At 42.6% G+C, this 18,057-nt stretch overlaps 1 protein-coding gene across 5 annotated transcripts in view; it reads right to left on the bottom strand.

Annotated features, from left to right (window-relative positions):
- LOC149203691 (nuclear factor kappa-B-binding protein) overlaps positions 1-18,057 on the bottom strand; it is a 385,195-nt gene that overhangs the window by 183,221 nt on the left and 183,917 nt on the right. For all 5 annotated transcript variants that reach the window (XM_089403527.1, XM_089403526.1, XM_089403528.1 and 2 more), the window contains exon 8: positions 8,365-8,503. In XM_089403527.1, the coding sequence (XP_089259653.1) occupies positions 8,365-8,503 (139 nt within the window). The remainder of the gene's footprint in view (positions 1-8,364; positions 8,504-18,057) is intronic.

Below are 18,057 nucleotides of genomic sequence, written 5' to 3'. Positions count from 1 at the left end.
TACATTACTGATAGTATGGCCTTCTGTGAGGCAGTCTGGTTGCTGAAGCTCTTCAGAGAGCTGTTTGTACACATGATGAATACCACTGTGATTCTCTGTGACAACCAGAGATGGGATTCGATTATTGAGGAATCTCGTATTTGACAATTGCTCCAGCAGATAGACATCAAATACTGCCTTATCTGGGATATGGTAAGTCGATGATCAAGGAGGCTCCATCACACTGAGATGATGTACAAGACAGAGCCCTGAGGAAAGATCAAATTTGTGATTTTCCCGAACGACTTGGAGTCGTCGAGAGACCTTTGTAAAAGGGTCCTGCATGCTGCATACATTGAGCTCTAGGAGCTTTGGGGGGCTTGCAGTTCTATTGGAGCAACATGCGACCACAGGGTGACTCACCCTCCCCTGGTGGTGCGCACTGAAACAAGATGATTCGCTCTCTTGTGGGACAAGATGATTCGCTCTCTTGTGTAGCAAGATGATTAGTTCTCCTATGAGGCCTGGATTGATGTGTTCTCCATGGTGATTGTAGCAGGATTGATGTGTTCTCCTGTGAGGCCTGGATTACTGTGTTCTCCATGGCAGCCTGGATTGATGTGTTCTCCATGGCGATTGTAGCAGGATTGATGTGTTCTCCTGTGAGGACAGGATTGATTAAGTTCTGTCGAGGCATCCTACCCATGCAGTCTGGGACTCATGGGAAGTACTTCTCATCTGATCAATGAGCAGGGGAATGAAGTTAGGGACCATAGTAGTACCGATGGACGCATCGTTGTATCTACCGTACTCCCTACGCTAGGATAACCTCCATTGATCTGGGATCAATGATACTGGTCGGGGACCAGTGGTAGGGGAGTTGTACATACTATGACGCTGACTTCAGGTCGGCTGAGACTGGTCTGGGACCAGTGGTACATACTCCGAGACTGACTTCGTGTCAGTGCAGTACTGGTCTGGGACCAGTGAGAGTCGTACATACTATGACGCTGACTTCGGGTTGGTTGAGACTAGTCTTGGACTAGTGGTACGCACTCTGAATCTGACTTCGGGTCAGTGGAGAATGGTATGAGACATTCTCGATCAATTCTTCTTCTTCATAGTTCAGCGGAGATGAGCAGAGCATAGCAGAGCTAGCAGAGCTGAGTTGAGCAGAGCAGAGCTAGCAGAACTGAGCTGAGCAGAGCCAACAGAGTAGAGCTAGCAGAGCTGAGCTGAGCAGAGTAGAGCAGAGCCAGCAGAGCTGAGAAAAGATGGGCAGAGCAGTGCAGGGCACTAATGGCAGAGATAGTACAGTCGTACATATGGATCAGCGGATGGAGTTCTCCCTAGTTGAGAGGGAGTGTTAAATTGGCAACTAGGGCCAAACTCCATGTGGATCAGTTTATTTATGGCAGCTGATATTTTTATTGGATCCCTCTCGTCGAGAGGTGTAGGATTGATCCAAAAATCATCCGATTCTGATAAGTATTTATGGAGATATGAATTTATTTTGTTTATGTAATTATTATCAAGCCAACCAGTGCTTATGTAGGCTCTAGAAGCCCAGCCGACGTGTCTATTCAACCTCTACGTTTTTAGTATAAATAGAGGAGGATTTGAAGTCATTTGGCAACTCACTTCAAGTGATCTCCTCTCCACGTCTTGGGTTTTTGGAGAAGGAGATTCACACTAGATTACGCCGGCCTAGTATGATGCCCTAACGGAGAACGCAGTCATGAATTTATACGTTGTTCTAAGCAGCCCTAAACGCAGTTAATGGATGCCTTTATATAGAGGACCATATACGCTATTCATAACCCTAAGCTAATATGCTGCAATGAAGACTTCTACACACAATCAACGTGATGCCATAGACGCTGTTCATAACCCTAAGCTAATACGCTGCAATGAAGACTTCTACACATAGTCAACGTGATGCCATATACGCTGTTCATTATACACGGTTCACACATGATGAGGAACGCAAATTCTGATATAGTATACACATGCAGTCATAGCATTAACACGCTATTATGTAGCCACAGAGAGATTGATATAGTATACGTATGTGTATACATAGCGCAGTCATTGCACTAACATGTACGCTGTTATAGTATACGAAATATTAAATGGAAGCCGCAGTAATAACATGAAGGAGCAGTAATATAATAGCACGCAGGTTCATGGAAGCCGCTGTAATAACATGAAGCACACACGTTCATATTAACGTCCTGAGGTGCAGTCACAGTGAACGCATGGGACGCAGTCATATTCATGATCAAAGGTAAACGCAATCATGGTTATATATATGCTGGACATGAAGCTGTTCATGGTTATATATAGATATGATGGTCAAGAAAACACATACGCAATCAAGAGTGCCAAAGTCATCAAGCCGAAGTGATGAAGAGGTAAGCCGTTGTACATCGTAGCCATCGTAATACACTGTTCATGGTTATACGCAGTCTAGGGTTACACAGGGCATAAGATTAATACGCAGGTCATCTATCTAGCCACATTAAGGGTAGGAACTTATATGTTGTAATTAAGATATATACGCACATCATCCACAACAATATACATATATATATGCACAGGCCATGAAGCAATATATGTATGAACAGCTGGGATTACGCAAAAGATATATATGCATAGCATCCACAACAATATATATATATATATATATATATATATATATATATATGCACAGGTCATGAAGATACATATACGCAGCAAATGGAGGAGACCTTATATGTTGTACAACGCAGTCAATGAATGGTAACACACAAACCGTCTGATCTGCTATTCTTGAATGAATTAAGGCAGCAGCAATGTCACTTTGGTTATCAGTCCCGGATGTCTCTGAGGTACAGTTGTAACCTAACCTAGGAGGTGTGATGAGGATGCTGTAAACAACAGTAATGAGGATTACGTTGGGTGTCATCTCAATAAGTTTCAGTGTTTCTCATACCTGTAAAAGGAGACATACAGTCTCAACAGTCATTACTATATTTAGATCTAGTATCAAGATAACAATGATCATGGGCAGCATGAAGTATAATAATCATGGGCAGAATGATAGATGAGATCATGGGCAGCATGATGTATGAGAGCATGGGCAGCATGAAGCAGGATGATTAGTGCAGCGTGGTGCAGTACACTGTAAGGTACAGCAAATGGACGAGATGCAGAATGATGATAGGTGAAGGAGTCACCTTGAGAATCAGTTGAAGCAGAATGTCTTCAACTGATCTCATCATTATACACAATGATCTACGCTAGATCTAGATAAGTCAAAGTGTTGACTTCTGTTGTAAATGTACTCTCTCTTTCTCTGCTGAACTTTGAAGATAAAAGAAGATTTGATCAAAGGGTTTCCCCACACATTGTGGGGTTTGTCCCTGGCTCGCGCCATATCTTGTGTCCTCTTGCCTTGGCTTGTCTTCTGCGATTTATAGTTATGTTCTATCTGCAGTTTATCTTAATGCTGATGTGATTGCTAACTATGAAAATTTAAATAAATTGCTCTAGCATAGAACATACCTAAACTTAACAAGTAGGTGTTGGGCAAACTCCTTTTCCTCCTCCCTTTTGTCTCCTTCATTTTCCCCCATGTCAGCTTCTTCTACCTCCAGTTCTGTAGTCACAGGATCAAATGTGATCTCTAACTGTCGTTCCTTGCTTCTATACCTCTGCCTCCGGTATGTCACGTTCTGCCTATCCTCTGTTGTCATAAACTGTGTTGCTCCCATAGGTTGTGCCAAGGCTATGAGCTCTGATACCACAGTAATATCCTTAGGGGAAAATTAACAGTAAATATGCAAAGCAAAATAGACAAAAACACCATGAAACCAAAACAAACAATCAAACCACAAATTTGCATCCAAAACTGCATTGTGTACTCATTTTATTAATGGAAAGAGGTGTACAACAAGGTGTTGGAATGAGTGCACCTAGGCTTGCTCTAGGCAAGCTAGCAAAGCCCCAAAATGATCAATGAATCACCCTCCTCCAATCTGTTGCTAATTCGGCCCAAGTGCTGCATTGTAGATGCCAGAAATGTGATGTTGCCTGAAATGATTTATTGCTAGAGCCCTCTCCACTGCTTAGAAAATTGTGGGAAATTAATCCTGACCGCTACTCAAGAAACCCAGAATAACCCATGAAGGGTTTGGCCAAAGCTTGACCCTGGAAATTCGACCCTCTTTGGCTTCATTGGCTCTTCTGCTGGGCAAATCGACCCACCTTAAGATTCTACTGCTGAATGCTCCAAAAATGTCTGCAAACCTGTTAGAAGACTCCCCAAGCCTTCCCTCCAAGTTACCTCCACAAACTCTCCTCACTCCTCAACTCCTCGAAGTGCCTATAGCTAGAATTATGCAATCCTTACGTTGTTGTAGCTTTCCTTGCTGCTGTAACTCGACTCACTGCTGCTGGTATGATTTGGGATGAAGTAGAACTCCCTCCTTGGGTTGGCACACGAAGTCCATTGAAGCAAGGGCTAGGATTTCCGCTTGGAAACACCTGGTATACTGAACAGCGCATGGAATCTTGGCTCACTGCTCAAGTATGCTATGTCAAAAGACAAATTCTGAAAATGATATATGATGAGCAAAATGAGAGCCCCTCTTTCCTTTTGTCGATTTGCCTCTAAGGTTGCCCATGTGGACCCACATCGAATTCCCCTCACCAATTTCGCTCCAATAAGAGCGTAATCTCCATGTGGCTGAAATTCCCTTGTGGTGGCCCCCACACTCCACCAAAGCCACAATCTTTCCATCAAACTCTAATATTGGGGTGCTTCTCATGCCAAAAATCGAATGTGGGTCCCCTAAGCCCACTTTTCCTAAGTGAAACAATGTAATATGCCAAAAGTGAGCAAAAATCGATATTTACTTAGTGAAACACTAAGTAGGAATATCACAGAAATTTTCTGTGGTTTGGCCAAATTTCAGAGATTTGGACTAGTGTTGACTTTTGTTGACTTTGACTTGATTGGAGGAGACTTGAGGAGGGTTGACTTCGATCTTTGTGGCAGTCTTGGTCTTGGTCTTTGATATTGGATATCTCATTTTGATCTAATTCTATAAGAAAAGGATTTTTGGGTTGTCCCCCTTGTGGGGTTTTCCCTCGATTGGAGACTAATTCTTGGTGTTCTTTGTCTCTTTGTGATCTTTATACTTTGAAGTTTTGTATAATTTCTTGATGAAGAGAACATAAATTAATAAGAAGTCAACTAACATTCACAAGCAATTATCAAGAAAGAGGAATCAAGCTTTGATCTATCTAGCACTTGGTTTCTCAACATAGGGTTTGGTTAAATCTGCATATTGTAGCATATAGTTGTACCTATGTGTTATTATCCTTCAAGTAAGGATTGCATCTATTAATGTTTAAAAAGAAAAATCTATCATTTTATGATGTTTTACCCTCAATTTTAGTGTTTACATCTAGGTTTTATTTGTTGTGTTATGCATCTCAGCCACCAAAAATATATTGTTAACCTATCCCTCATTTACCCCCTACAATATCCTTAATCCCTTGTTGATAATAACCTTAAATAGCCTATTTTCATTGCTGTTGTAAAGTTTCGCATGCTATAAAATTGCATTCTTTTGAAACCCTATGTTTATAACAACATTTCATAAGCTAATAGTGTTTAGTGGAAGAACTAACTTGAGAATCCATAGATCTTATCTTGGACTCTTAGGCTTTGCCAATAGTTTCCTTCAATCCACCATCTCTTTTTCACCTTGAACCTTTCTTTATGGGTGTATAGTTTGCATTGTGCAAGCTCCTTAGTGAGCCAATTGGCTTAGGATCCCTTAATCATCTAACCTTTGAACCTTGCTAGGGAAGCCTTCCTTGTGGGGATAATATTCAACCGTAAAACAGTAGGGGAGAAGCCATAGAGGTGACAGTGGTGGCTGATCTCATTGTTGCCTAAGCCCTATACTGCCTAGTGAGGCTTTGCACTAGGGTGCTAGATTTCGCAGTAAGAAGTCTTATGCTAGACTTTTACTTCAAGCAATTCCTCTAGATTTCCAAGAGGCTCTTTATTTAGTTGAGATATCCCTAATTCCATTTGCTACGCACGCTCTGTTTTCCTATTTACTAGCTTTGATTATGCTCACAGTAGTTGAGGATCATGGCAAGACACTATCTACCCAAAGACAAATGGTTCTGAAAACTCTACTCATTGTGAAAGATTAAGACTAAATAGGACTTGTTGAAGTTTCTAAATTTACTTAGTTAGAAACCCTCCATGCACTTTATATGATTTATTCCTACCTACTTGTTATTTTCCTTAACTAAGTTATTTACAATGTAAATACTGAAAATAAACACTAGTGCATGCTCAACATATTAAAGATCAACAACTAAAAGAAACAAGAACAAACACACCACATGACACCATTATTTTTGGATTAATGTCCCCGAAAAACCCAATGTGGGAAAACCGGTGCAGGTATCTAAGGGTTTTCTTATTAAGCAATATCAGAGTACAATCTGGGTGTCGAAACTAGCCTATCCAACAGAGAATTTCCTTAGCAGTAATACCTCTCAATTTCTGACAAATCTACTGGCTGAAACCCCGGATAATCCTTCTGGCAGCTACTCAGCACCAATCTGCCCCAGAAACCCCAGCGTCTGTCCAATCTGGACTGCGTCAGCCTCTCCTAGCCCAGCATTGGTCCTGCGTCAGCCTATCTTGGCCTATGTCAGCCCCAAGAGGCCCTATGTCAGCTCTCTGAGCCTCTACGTCAGCTACGCTAGCCCCTCTGGTGCTCTGCGCAGCACTTAGCTACCTCTGCGTGAGCACTAGTTACTCCTGCATCTCTCTCTCTGGCTGCTCTGCTGCTATCTCGGCACTATCTCTGCCTCTCTGTCTCTCTGTACTCAATGCCCCTCAACTGCTCTCTCAATCACTGATTCCATCTCTCTTATCAAACCCCATTCTAGATAATAGAATGACTAATCACTTTGGTGTATTCTCCAAGTGACCCTCAAGCCTCCTTTTATACTTTTCCTGTTGACATATCAACGGCCGAAATTAAGTCCCTAATCAACGACTACGATTAGATCTGGCTTGATCCATGTCTTTTGGACCATTCTAACACAAATTCATATTAATATTTTATTTTCCCTAAGTTTAGACTTAGGGACCCATTAAAAATATTAATTTAAAATTATTTTAATATCTCCTGATCTATTTAGAATCTGCCCAAACCCTCTCTGGGTATTGGAGATCTCATGTGCCCCAATCTCTCCACCAAATTTCGTGGCTAGAGCATATCCGATGCTACCCCAAATCAACATACCTTAGGTGTCCAATGTATTATGAGATTTGAGGAGGCTTCACTATCTCTATAGAGGCTCAAAAAGATCCTTATCAGCTTTTTTCCATTACCTTGACCAAGGGTGCCTTTCCTTATACATCAGAGTCATTTATTGGGGCAACATTTACTCCAAAATTCCTATGGAGTAGCTACACAAATTAACTCCTTTCAATTGAGTTGAATTCCTAGGTAGATTTAGCAAAATTCTGCCTTCAAAAAGAAGTATATGATCATCAGATGGAACAGTGATGAAGTCTTAGGTTCTGGAAAAGAAGCAAAGTTGAAGATAAAACATGTATTCTTCTATATTTCATAATAATCTTTGTAAAATTCTTGAGTTTTTTAACTTAGTTTAAGTGACCCACTATAGATTAATAAGGTGTCATCAATATTAAGTGATGATAGTTGGGTTAAGTAGGCAGAAAAACTACCTTTCGTATAAAATATAATATGATCTACGTCACCACATCAATTGACTTCATATTAATAAAACAAAATATACTATATCTTCTGTTTATTTGTATTATTGCTTTTCTACATCTTCCGGCAGTGGAAAGGAGGAAAGCAACAAGTTTGTTCAAGACTCGAGAAAAAGCCAGGATTAAAATAGAGACAATATGAGAAAAGACAAATCCTCAGTAAGAAAAATTATGCTTGAACAATCACATATGAACTACAACTGCATTATAAAAGGACTATCCTTCCAAAAAAATTGGAGATTTTATGGTTGAGTAGTCCGGTCTTTCCCAGATATTATATTATACTCATCTGGACATTCACTTCCATGGGAAATTAACCAATACCAATCCAACAAACTGATATTCGGAGTCAGAAGGCAAGAAAAATTCATACTACAATCAGACTGTTTCCGGATACTGATATAGTAGACTGAATTATGTATGTTCCATCCAGCACAGAAAATGCTTCAATAAGGCATCTATTAAACTAAAACATATGAAATATGAACTTTCCCCAGTGCAAAACTAATATAAAAAGCACAGGCAGCATAAAAACATAGCAAATATAGGCCCATGAGGTTCACCTTAATGAATTCACCATCTTGACCTCTCTTAATGGTATCTGACAATATGTGTTCCTGCTTTTCTGAAATGGTGACCACTGTGGTACCTCCAATGGATGTTTCTTGAACATGTGCAATGCCATGCTTCTGTGATCCTTTCCTTCATACAATTTAGCACAGGATACAAGAGACAAAAACAAAAGTTTCAGGTAGCCTTACAAAAGATCCTACAATTTTCAACTTACTGATAATTACCTATTGCGGTTCACCATTCAACTCTTTGCAGCATAAACTTGCAGATATGGTCATTTGAAATTGAGACAGAAATAGAACCATTCATGGGAAAAATAATACAAGCAACCCACCTTTCCTGTTATGGCATATTATTGGAGTTCTGTCTGTAGTATGTACGCAACATACCTAATTTTCTGCACTTTCAGAGTTTTCCATATTACTATTTGGAAATTTACAACCCAAAATGTAATACCCATTCTGTCCTTAGTTCTCAATTTAGAGCTCGGCTAGGCATTGATGTGATAGATAGAAATATGATTTAACACACTCATCTTCACACTTCTTTCTCTCTCCTCATTGATTGGGTATGTATTTATGGGCCTCTCCCTCTCCGCACATCCAAAATTTCAGGAGAGCGAAATTTCAGGAGGCCAAAATTTCAGTCGACCGAATTTCTGGACAGTTTGACCAAGCATTGACCAGCATTCGTTGACCTCCTCTGACTGTGTTTTTGTGAGGGCTATCTCTGTTTGGGCAGGCTGCATGCACAGAAATTGAGGCTAAACGTTGACTGTTGACCAATGTTGACTATAGCTAGGGCTGACTGCAGGTGCGCTGTTTGACCAGACTTTCACTGGGCTGAATTTCACTGTTTTGAGGGCTGTTTTATCTTGCTGTTTGGAAGCTGAAGTTGACTGAAGTTGACCAATATGCTGAGGGTCAAATCTGCCCTGTTGACCAAAGTTGACTTTTCTGGTTAGGGCTCTTTTGTTGCTGTTATAGATTATCAGATTTGTAAATTGTACTCTCTCTCTACTGAACTATTTAAGACTAAAAGAAGATTTGATCAAGGGTTTCCACACATTGGGGTTTGTCTCTGGTTGCTGCCACATCTTGTGTCCTCTTGTCTTCGCTTGTCTTCTACTGTTTATGTTTATGTTCTATCTGCATTTTACTATCATGTTGATGTGATTGCTAATCTGAACATTGACATTAGGCTAATAAAGAAATTGAAGTAAAATTGATCTAAAGCATAGAACATACCATTGTTGTTTAAAATTAACATGGTATCAGAGCTGAAGTGAAGACAAATCCCAGGCAAGAGTGAAAGAGCAATCACCAAAGACAGTTTGACAAGGACAAAAGGCTCAATAGGTTCCTCATCCTACTTCCCGACTGAGGACAAGATCCATGATAAATCTGACTATCATGGATGGAAGATGTCTCTTGATTTGACCTTGGAAGAACAAGAAGTGATGGATTATGTGCAGGGTAAAATCCTTGAACCTCCTTCAAATGCATTGGCTGTTGTGAAGACCAAGTACAATAACGCTAAAGTCAAAGCGAAGAAGATTATCGGGGATTTCATTGACAAGCATCTGGTGGCCTACATCTCTGAATTGAAGACATCCAAGGAGATCTACGATAGGTTGGTCGGTGTGTTCAAGGTTAGTAATGCTAATCAAATTCTATTTCTCAAGAATAAGTTAAAGGATATTAAGAAGGGCAAGGCTGAGGATATTCAATCCTATTTCTTGAGGATTATTGAGATCAAGAATGATCTACTCTCGATTGGAGAAGTCATTCCTAACAAGGAACTTACTCTCACCACCCCAAATCACACTCCCTCTTAGCAAGGATTGTGCTCTAGTAATACTCCTCACTGAGCATCGCTCTGATCATTCGGCACCAGTACCTGTGTTGATGCTAGGCCTCACCGCCCAACATCCTCTGCATTGTTGCATCCTGTACTGTTCTCCATGACCCTGCCACTGCCACTGCTGCATCCGCACAGCAGCTCCCTCTGCATCCATGCTGCTGCTTGTCCATCCTACCAACACTACATCCCCTCTCATCATGTTGCATCGTGCTACAGCACTGCAACTCAGTTACTGAGAAGTAAGTAACTGATCCACCCAACCTCTGACATCCCTGTCAGGCTAGAAACACTCCCGATTTTGAAGCTCCCTCTACCACTAATAAGTGTGTTGGCCCTCAGTTTTGGTCTATTTTTGCTTAGGGAAACCTACTCAAATCCTTATATTTTCCATCCATTTTCCATCACATCCATCTCATTTTGATGTATTTTATGCATATTCAGGTGTTTAATTTTTATTTTGCAATTTCTAGAAGTTTTTATGAAAATTGAGTTTCAAGTGCAATTTTGGACTGAATCAGAAATTCCTGTAATAGCTATGTGGATGACATGTTTTCAGGACACTTGGGCTCGATTTTGATGCATGGATGGACAGCTTGGGAACTAGGACTAAGCTAACTCCACTTGGTTCGGCCAAAACAAGCTTTATTAGGCCCGGTCAACGCTGGTCAAACATGACTAGTCACCAGAAAATCCCTAGGAAATGGGGCAGTTTTGAGATTTTATGGGATTGACCATATTTCTTGGGATGAATTGGATGAGTTCGACTTAAATAGGTGGATATGAGTAGATATGAGTGTTAGAAATAATGTAGATCAGTTTGTTTCATTAAACCTCTATTTAAAGCCAAGACTTTGATGGCTTTTGTAATGAAATTTGTATGTAATTTTTGTATAATTGGAGTTGGGAGCTAATTTGAAGAACTTGTTTCATTCCAATTTGTTGTTCATGCTTGGTTGATCTACTGAAGTTGTTGTAGCTAAGATTTCTTCAAGTGTGCAAGGCAAGGGTAGAGGGCCCCCACACCAAGCTAAGTACACTTCTTGGTTCAATTTTCATAGTTTTCATAGACTAGTTTTTGTTTCAAATGTATTTAGATGTGTGATGATTGTTGAATGAATATTGGTTTAATTCTAATCTACATATGAAGGAACACATAGGAATTTAAGTTAAATTCCCCTTCTATTTGATCTTGAACTAAAACTGAATTTCATTCTCCTTTTCTCATTTGAAGTTATTTCTGCATTTATGGTTTGAAGCAATGGTGATTGTGATATAGTAGGATTGTGAAGGAGGACAATATGGACCTCCTTAGTTAGGAGCCTCTTCTTTTACATCTTCTGCATCATAAGCCATTGTTAATTAGTGCTCTTAGATTTATCTTCATGAAAGTAGTATTGTAGGGAAGGGCAACCTGGTTCTCCTAAGTTAGGAGCCTCTTCCCTCATATATTACATAAATGAAGTAGAAATTGTTAAAATAGGTTTATATTTGTAATATGTACTTCCTTAATTCTTCAAATTTTATCTTCTAAACTTGATTATATCTGATGTCCATATACAGTGAATTTGTCTCCAAGTTTTACAAACCCGGATTGATAATTAAATACATGTGTTAATTTAGTCACTAAATTAGCCCAACAAAGTGCTCCCTCTACTGACCTTTGCGCTGCTGCAACAACTCCCTGCACCTTGCACCGTTGCAAACCTCTTTGTGCCATCTTGCACTGTTGCAACACTCTCGTGCCTCTCGCACTGTTGCAGCCTGCTACCCTCGCGTTGTCCAGGGACTCCTGCATTGTAGCACTCTTTGTTGCTTCATCCGCATCTGTCTCTACCTACATCCGCCAGTCCTGCTACTCCTCTCCGGAGCTCCCGTAGCAAGGTATAATCCAAGAGGTGGAGTACCTCAAGGATTCTGCGCCTCATCACATGTAGTCCGTCTAACTACAACTCGATGTCTCCCCACCTCTTCTCAAGTGGCACATGAGCACTCATGGCACAATCATCATCTTCCTCGACTTCTTTCTTCGCCTTTGCAGGCACTGCCTTCGAATCTGAAGCCTCTCCCTTACTCTTCTTCCTAGGACAATGGTTCACAAAATGACCCAGTTCCCCACAATGGAAGCACTTGACCTCGGAGAGGTCCTTCTTCTTCCTCTTCTCTTGCTTCCCCGTAGATGCTAGAGCCGCATCCTCTTCTTCCTCCTTCTTGATTCTGCCCCTTTGCCGCTACTCCCCACCTTGTTCAGTCGTCTCTGATCTCTTCTTGATGAAGAGTCGCCCATAGTTCTTCCCAATCTGGAAGACTCATCCTGCCCAGTATGCTTTGGACAAATACCTCCCAATCCTCGGAAACTGCGTTCAGTGTGATCCTCACCATCAATTCCTCATCCGGCATGGCCCGTATGGAAGTTAGCTGGTCATATATCGCCTTTAACCGACCGAGGAAGACATCTATATTCTCTCCCTTCTACATCTGGTGTGACCTTAGTTGATTCTCCAAGAGCATCTTTCTTTGCATGGAAGTATGCTGGTACAATGTCTTCAAAGTGTCCCACATCTCCTTTGTGGTTTCCTTCTCGGCAGTATGTGGTACCACATGATCCTTGACCCCATCAAGGATGATACACTTTGCCTTAGCCATTGCCTCCTTGTACATTTCATTAGCTATCGGGTCAACTGGGATAGCCATCACCCTCAAGGCGAAGCCCTTGATACAATGTCTGTCTAGAATGGACAAGATCTTGGCCTTCCAGACCACAAAGTTGGACGCTCCGTCCAGCCTATCCTGATCTCTCAGCCCATTCATGGCCATCTCTCTACTCTTCTGTCGACTCCTCAGAGTCTCTCTACTTCCCGCCTAGAAGTTCTCAGTTCGACTCCTACTGAGTCTCTCTACTTCCCGTCTGGAAGTTCTCGGTCCGACTCCTGTTGAGTCTCTCTACTTCCCGTCTGGAAGTTCTCTTCTGGACTCCCTCTGAGTCCCAATTTTCCTCCTGGAAATCCTTCTGCCAACCATCAAGTAGCCCCTCTCCAATCATCTGTGCAACTACAACACTGATCCGGATTCCTTGGCTAGAAATCCACCTCAGCAGCAACTTCCTCAACCTTAGTCTAGCACTATTAGGTACTGTTCTAACCACAGTACCCAAACAACTTCACTCCCGCAAACTGCCCACAGCTTCCTTTTCCCCAGCAACTGAAGGATTGAGCCTCTTGGCTCTGCACAATCCCGGCACCGACAAAACAACTCCCGTAGCCAACTGTGTCAGCCCTCCTGGCCTCTACGTGGCTCTGCATGAGCATCTCTCTACCCTCCTCAGCGTCTGCGCTAGCCTCTCACTAGCCCTGACTGATGACGCAGTCCCTCTACATCAACCCTTCCTCTGTCGCCTTTGCAAGGATCGACTACAGTCACTCGGGACAGCTGATTCTGCAACAAATGCTCTGCTCAGTTGATGCCTTCAGCGCTCCTATGATCTGTAACCACACTCTGGTACCATGTTGAATTTTCTAAGTCTATCCGTTAGAAAATTAATCTGTATTATGCTGGTTTATTTCTTCTACTTGTTTAAATTCGAACAAGTTATTTAATACATTTAAATACCAAAATAAACACAATAGAGTCACAACATCTACAGATCATCAACTAAAAGAAAACAAGCACACAAGTGACACCGTTGTTTTTGGAAAAATGTCCCCGGAAAAACCCAATGAGGGAAAATCGGTGCAGCTATTTTGAGGGTTTATTATTATGCGGTATATTTGAGTACAACTAGGTGCCTAACGGGCTCACCCAATAGAGAAAAATACACGGCAGCAATACCTCTATATCCAGAAACAGGTATTCAAAAAAACTGTTCCACGAAACCCTCTCCAGTGCAACTGAAGCTCAGCACTGGCCCTTCTGGCCTCTGCGTCAGCCTCCTGCTGACCAGCGTCAACCCCAGGACCCTCTGAGGCACTGTGCAGCCTCTGGGACCCTCTGCGCCACTCCAGCAGCCTCTACGTGGATGACGCAGTCCCTCTGGCCTCTACGCTTTGTTGGGCTATGCGTAGCTTGGACTGGTTGTTGCTCTCGCTTTCTCTGCTTCTGCGCTGGTCTCTCAGTATTGTCTTTGCCTCTCTGCCTCATACTCATTTCCCTCCCTGCTAATCACTGATTCAACTTTGCTTAGCAACCCCGCTCTAGCAAAATGAATGACTGATCACTCTGGTGTGTTCTCCAACTGACCCTCAAGCCTCCTCTTATACTTTTCTCGTTAATCCATCAACGACCAAGATTAAATCTCTAATCAACGCCTAAGATTAGATTTGGCTTGATCCTTGACTTTTGGAACCTTCTAACCCAGTTTTATATTAATGCCGATTAATATTTTATTTTTCATAAGTTTAGACTTGGGAACTCCATTAAAAATATTAATTATTTTAATATATCATGTGCTTTAGCCTCTCCACCAATTTTCATGGCTAGAGCACATCTGATGCCACCCCAAATCAACAAGACGATCTCACCAGGAGCATGTTTTGTCTTGTCGTCCTAGTGGTCTATGTTGTCTCGTTGTCGAAGTATGCTAAGTGTGTGATCACAATGTCAAGTCTGCACAAGTTCACTTGCTTTCAACACATTCATTTTCCTGAAAATTTGTCCGACCGGACAACCCTCCTCCACCGGACAACCCTCCTCCACCGGACCCCAACTGAGTTGCACTGCGCAGTCTCAGCCATTAGTGACCCTGCTCTGCTGCACGAAACTACGCAATACTTGAGGTTGTCATCCAGGTCAGCTGCACTTCGCAGTCTCAACCCTCAATGACCTTGCTCTGCTACCTGGAACTACACAATACTTGAGGTTGTCATCCAGGTCAGCTGAACAGCGCAATCCTGGAGGTGAGCAACCTGTCTGCCTCCCAAAACTGCGTAGAAGACTGCCTCCATGTCCAAACTAAACTGCGTACTTCCCAAGCACAGTCATCAAGCCTCCTTTTGTCTGTTGGAAGCATGCACTGCACTGAGACCTAGGTATACACTGTTCTCCAAAACTGCGCAAACATGCCTAGCTAGTCCTCTGTTGCCTTGCTCTGCACTGTTCTCCAAAATTGCGCAGACATGCCCAGCTGGCCCTCCGCTGCCTATCCTACACTACTCTTAGAAATTGCGCAGAAGTGCCCAGCAGGTCCCCTGCAGCCCTGTCTTGTCTTCCCTCCAGGAACTGCGCAGAAGTGCCCCCCTCAGGGTCCCACCTTGCAGCTGCCACTGGTGTCCTTCACTGCGCAATTCTGTCTCCCAATGATCACTACGCAGCTTTTCCCGACAGTGCAAGTTGTTCCCTCGGAGTTCCTCATTCCAGCTTGAGTTGCACTTTGCGCTGTCTCAGTGAGTTGTCCTCCCTCCCTGTCACCCGGAACACAAGAACAATGCATCATGCTAGACTAGGAGGTTTTGGATTTGATGTCGTTTCGTCATGAGTGAATTGCAAGAACAGGTACACTGATAGATCATGGCGAGACGACGAACGGGATGAAGAAGGAGTGCACATGCTAGAAGACTTGCTTGCAACTGGACAGACGTACCAAGCACATCAAGCAACAAGCGAGAGGAACACATGCATGGAACGATCAAGCAAGACCAAGACCATCGAAGACCCCGCAACACTATTCCATGCAGAGGAGAAGACAAAGCACACCAAGAGTACATCCATCACTCAGCAACGTAGCAGCTTAACATGGACACCACAGTCAGCTAGTACATGTCAACAGTGTCATGTCGAGTTGTGTCATGAGTTGTCTTGGCCACATCACCACTATCAACCATATCCATTGTAACTGAATGTAATGTAAAGTGAAGTCCAATGGACGCACACAAGAAGTTGAAGAGCCATGTCAGTTGAAAAGTCATGGGAAGTTGAACAGTCACAAGGGTAGTCCAAGAGTCACAAGGGTCAAGCATCAACCTTGGCTATATATACCCCTCCCATTGTATGAGCAAAGGCTTTTCACCTTGGCTCCTCCCACATAGCCTTGATAGTCTATAGTATGTTCTTTGAGGAGCGAGGAGTGGCTCCAATGTCCCACTACTGGGACTAGTGATGTATGTTGTACAAATGTGTCTTGGGACTTTTTCTTAATTCAGAAACCTATTAAGGCCATCACGTTTTTACAAATGTTTTGTAGATGTTTGTAAGACTACTCTTTAAACATTTGGAATGCATGTTTGCTTAACTTGTACTAAGATAGTTGAACTAATTTGATTATTTTTGTACTTACATTGTTGAAGATGTGTTGTATTGTTCATCATTGTTGTCTTGCCCCTGTGGACTACTACGCAGGACATTAGACAGACCATTCTTATTCACTGGTCATAACGATTGTCACCTCTGTCTGGACTACTCTGCTGGATGGTGTACGTGTTTTTCCTTACACTTTGGTTTTAACGACTATCGCATCCGTTGTGGACTACTCCGCTAGATGTTGGACAGGCCCTTGTTGGTTCGTGAGTGTCTCTCCCTGGGTGGTACTATTCCCTCTCATCTAGAGGCTCACTTTACTCTCTCCCTTTATAGTAAGAAAACCCGGACACAAGTTACATTATGCACTCACCAGGCATACTCACCTCGCTTTTGAAGATACAAGCATAACACTCTCATGTGTTGAGCAGCAAGAGCTAAGGAAAATCTCTAAGATAATGCCAACCGGGCCATCGTACCAGATGGGAGTCATACACCAAACGGTGTGAGGTCTAGATGGGACTTCATACCGGGGAGATCCCCTGGATGTTGGCGAGTGCAGCACCGTCAACATTTCTGGTGCTAAGAGGAGGGCCACCAACAATTTATGGTTGAATGTCCTACCAACCCCACTCATCTATCATCTGGTCAAGGAAATAACACGCACTCCCTCTCCCCTACGCGCAACTCTAAAGTTGGTTATTCCTCACCTCCCAAACCCGAACAAGAAATCTCGTATCAGCACATCCGCGTTGTTCGTCCCATCACCCGTCAATTTTCTAAAGTTGTTGGACTGATTCCAAGAGTACACGCTCTTCCCTACTCGCAAAAGAAGCAAAAGACTACTCCCACAGGAGTGGTAGTCTCATCTGTGGAAGAAGAAATCTTCGCCACTCTTGAAGAGCTGGCAAAAGTTGTTGAAAATGAAGAGGAACCTCCAGTCTTCCGAGAGGGAGAAGAAGACAACCTCTTACTCTTGGGCTCAGGTTCTGGCACAGGAGGTGGAGAGGAAGGTAGTGGAGGAGGAGGCAGAGATGAACCAACAGATTCAGAGGTAGAACCGTCAGACTCAGAAGAAGAGGAGGGCGAAGAAGAGGACGACATGGCTGAGCAAAATCTGGAACGGATGGCCCAGGGCCCATTGGCACTCCCAAGTGTCTTGCACAAAATGCCAAGACACACAGAGAAGTTGTTAACGAAGTATGACCATGACAAGACAGTGAAGGCAGAAGATCACTTAGACACGTTCTACCTACATCTGCAAACACTCGAGGTATGTTATGACGACGTTGTATGTAGACTGTTTCCATGTACCTTGGATGGCAAAGCAGCTACATGGTACCACAACCTTCCTGTGAACTCCATTCAGAAATAAGGGGTGTTCAAGAGAATTTTCCTTGAGAATTTTGTTGAAGACAAAACCCCCGCCATGTTGCTAAAAGAGTTGGGTAGTCTCAAGATGGAGCAGAAAGAAAAAGTCAAAGATTTCAACTAGAGGTTTAATCGTATCTTGAACAAGTTCACAGCAGACACCAAACCTCATGGCTCCGCCACTATTGACTACTACATGTCTGCATTGTCGACTAGCATTGCAC

This window comes from Pinus tabuliformis, chromosome 2_1 (genome assembly GCF_031772625.1).
Source record: "Pinus tabuliformis cultivar Carrire ecotype Pingquan chromosome 2_1, CPIR1, whole genome shotgun sequence".
Lineage (NCBI taxonomy): Eukaryota > Viridiplantae > Streptophyta > Pinopsida > Pinales > Pinaceae > Pinus > Pinus tabuliformis.
Note: the sequence above shows the minus strand (reverse complement) of the source record. Positions and strands in the feature narration are given on the sequence as shown.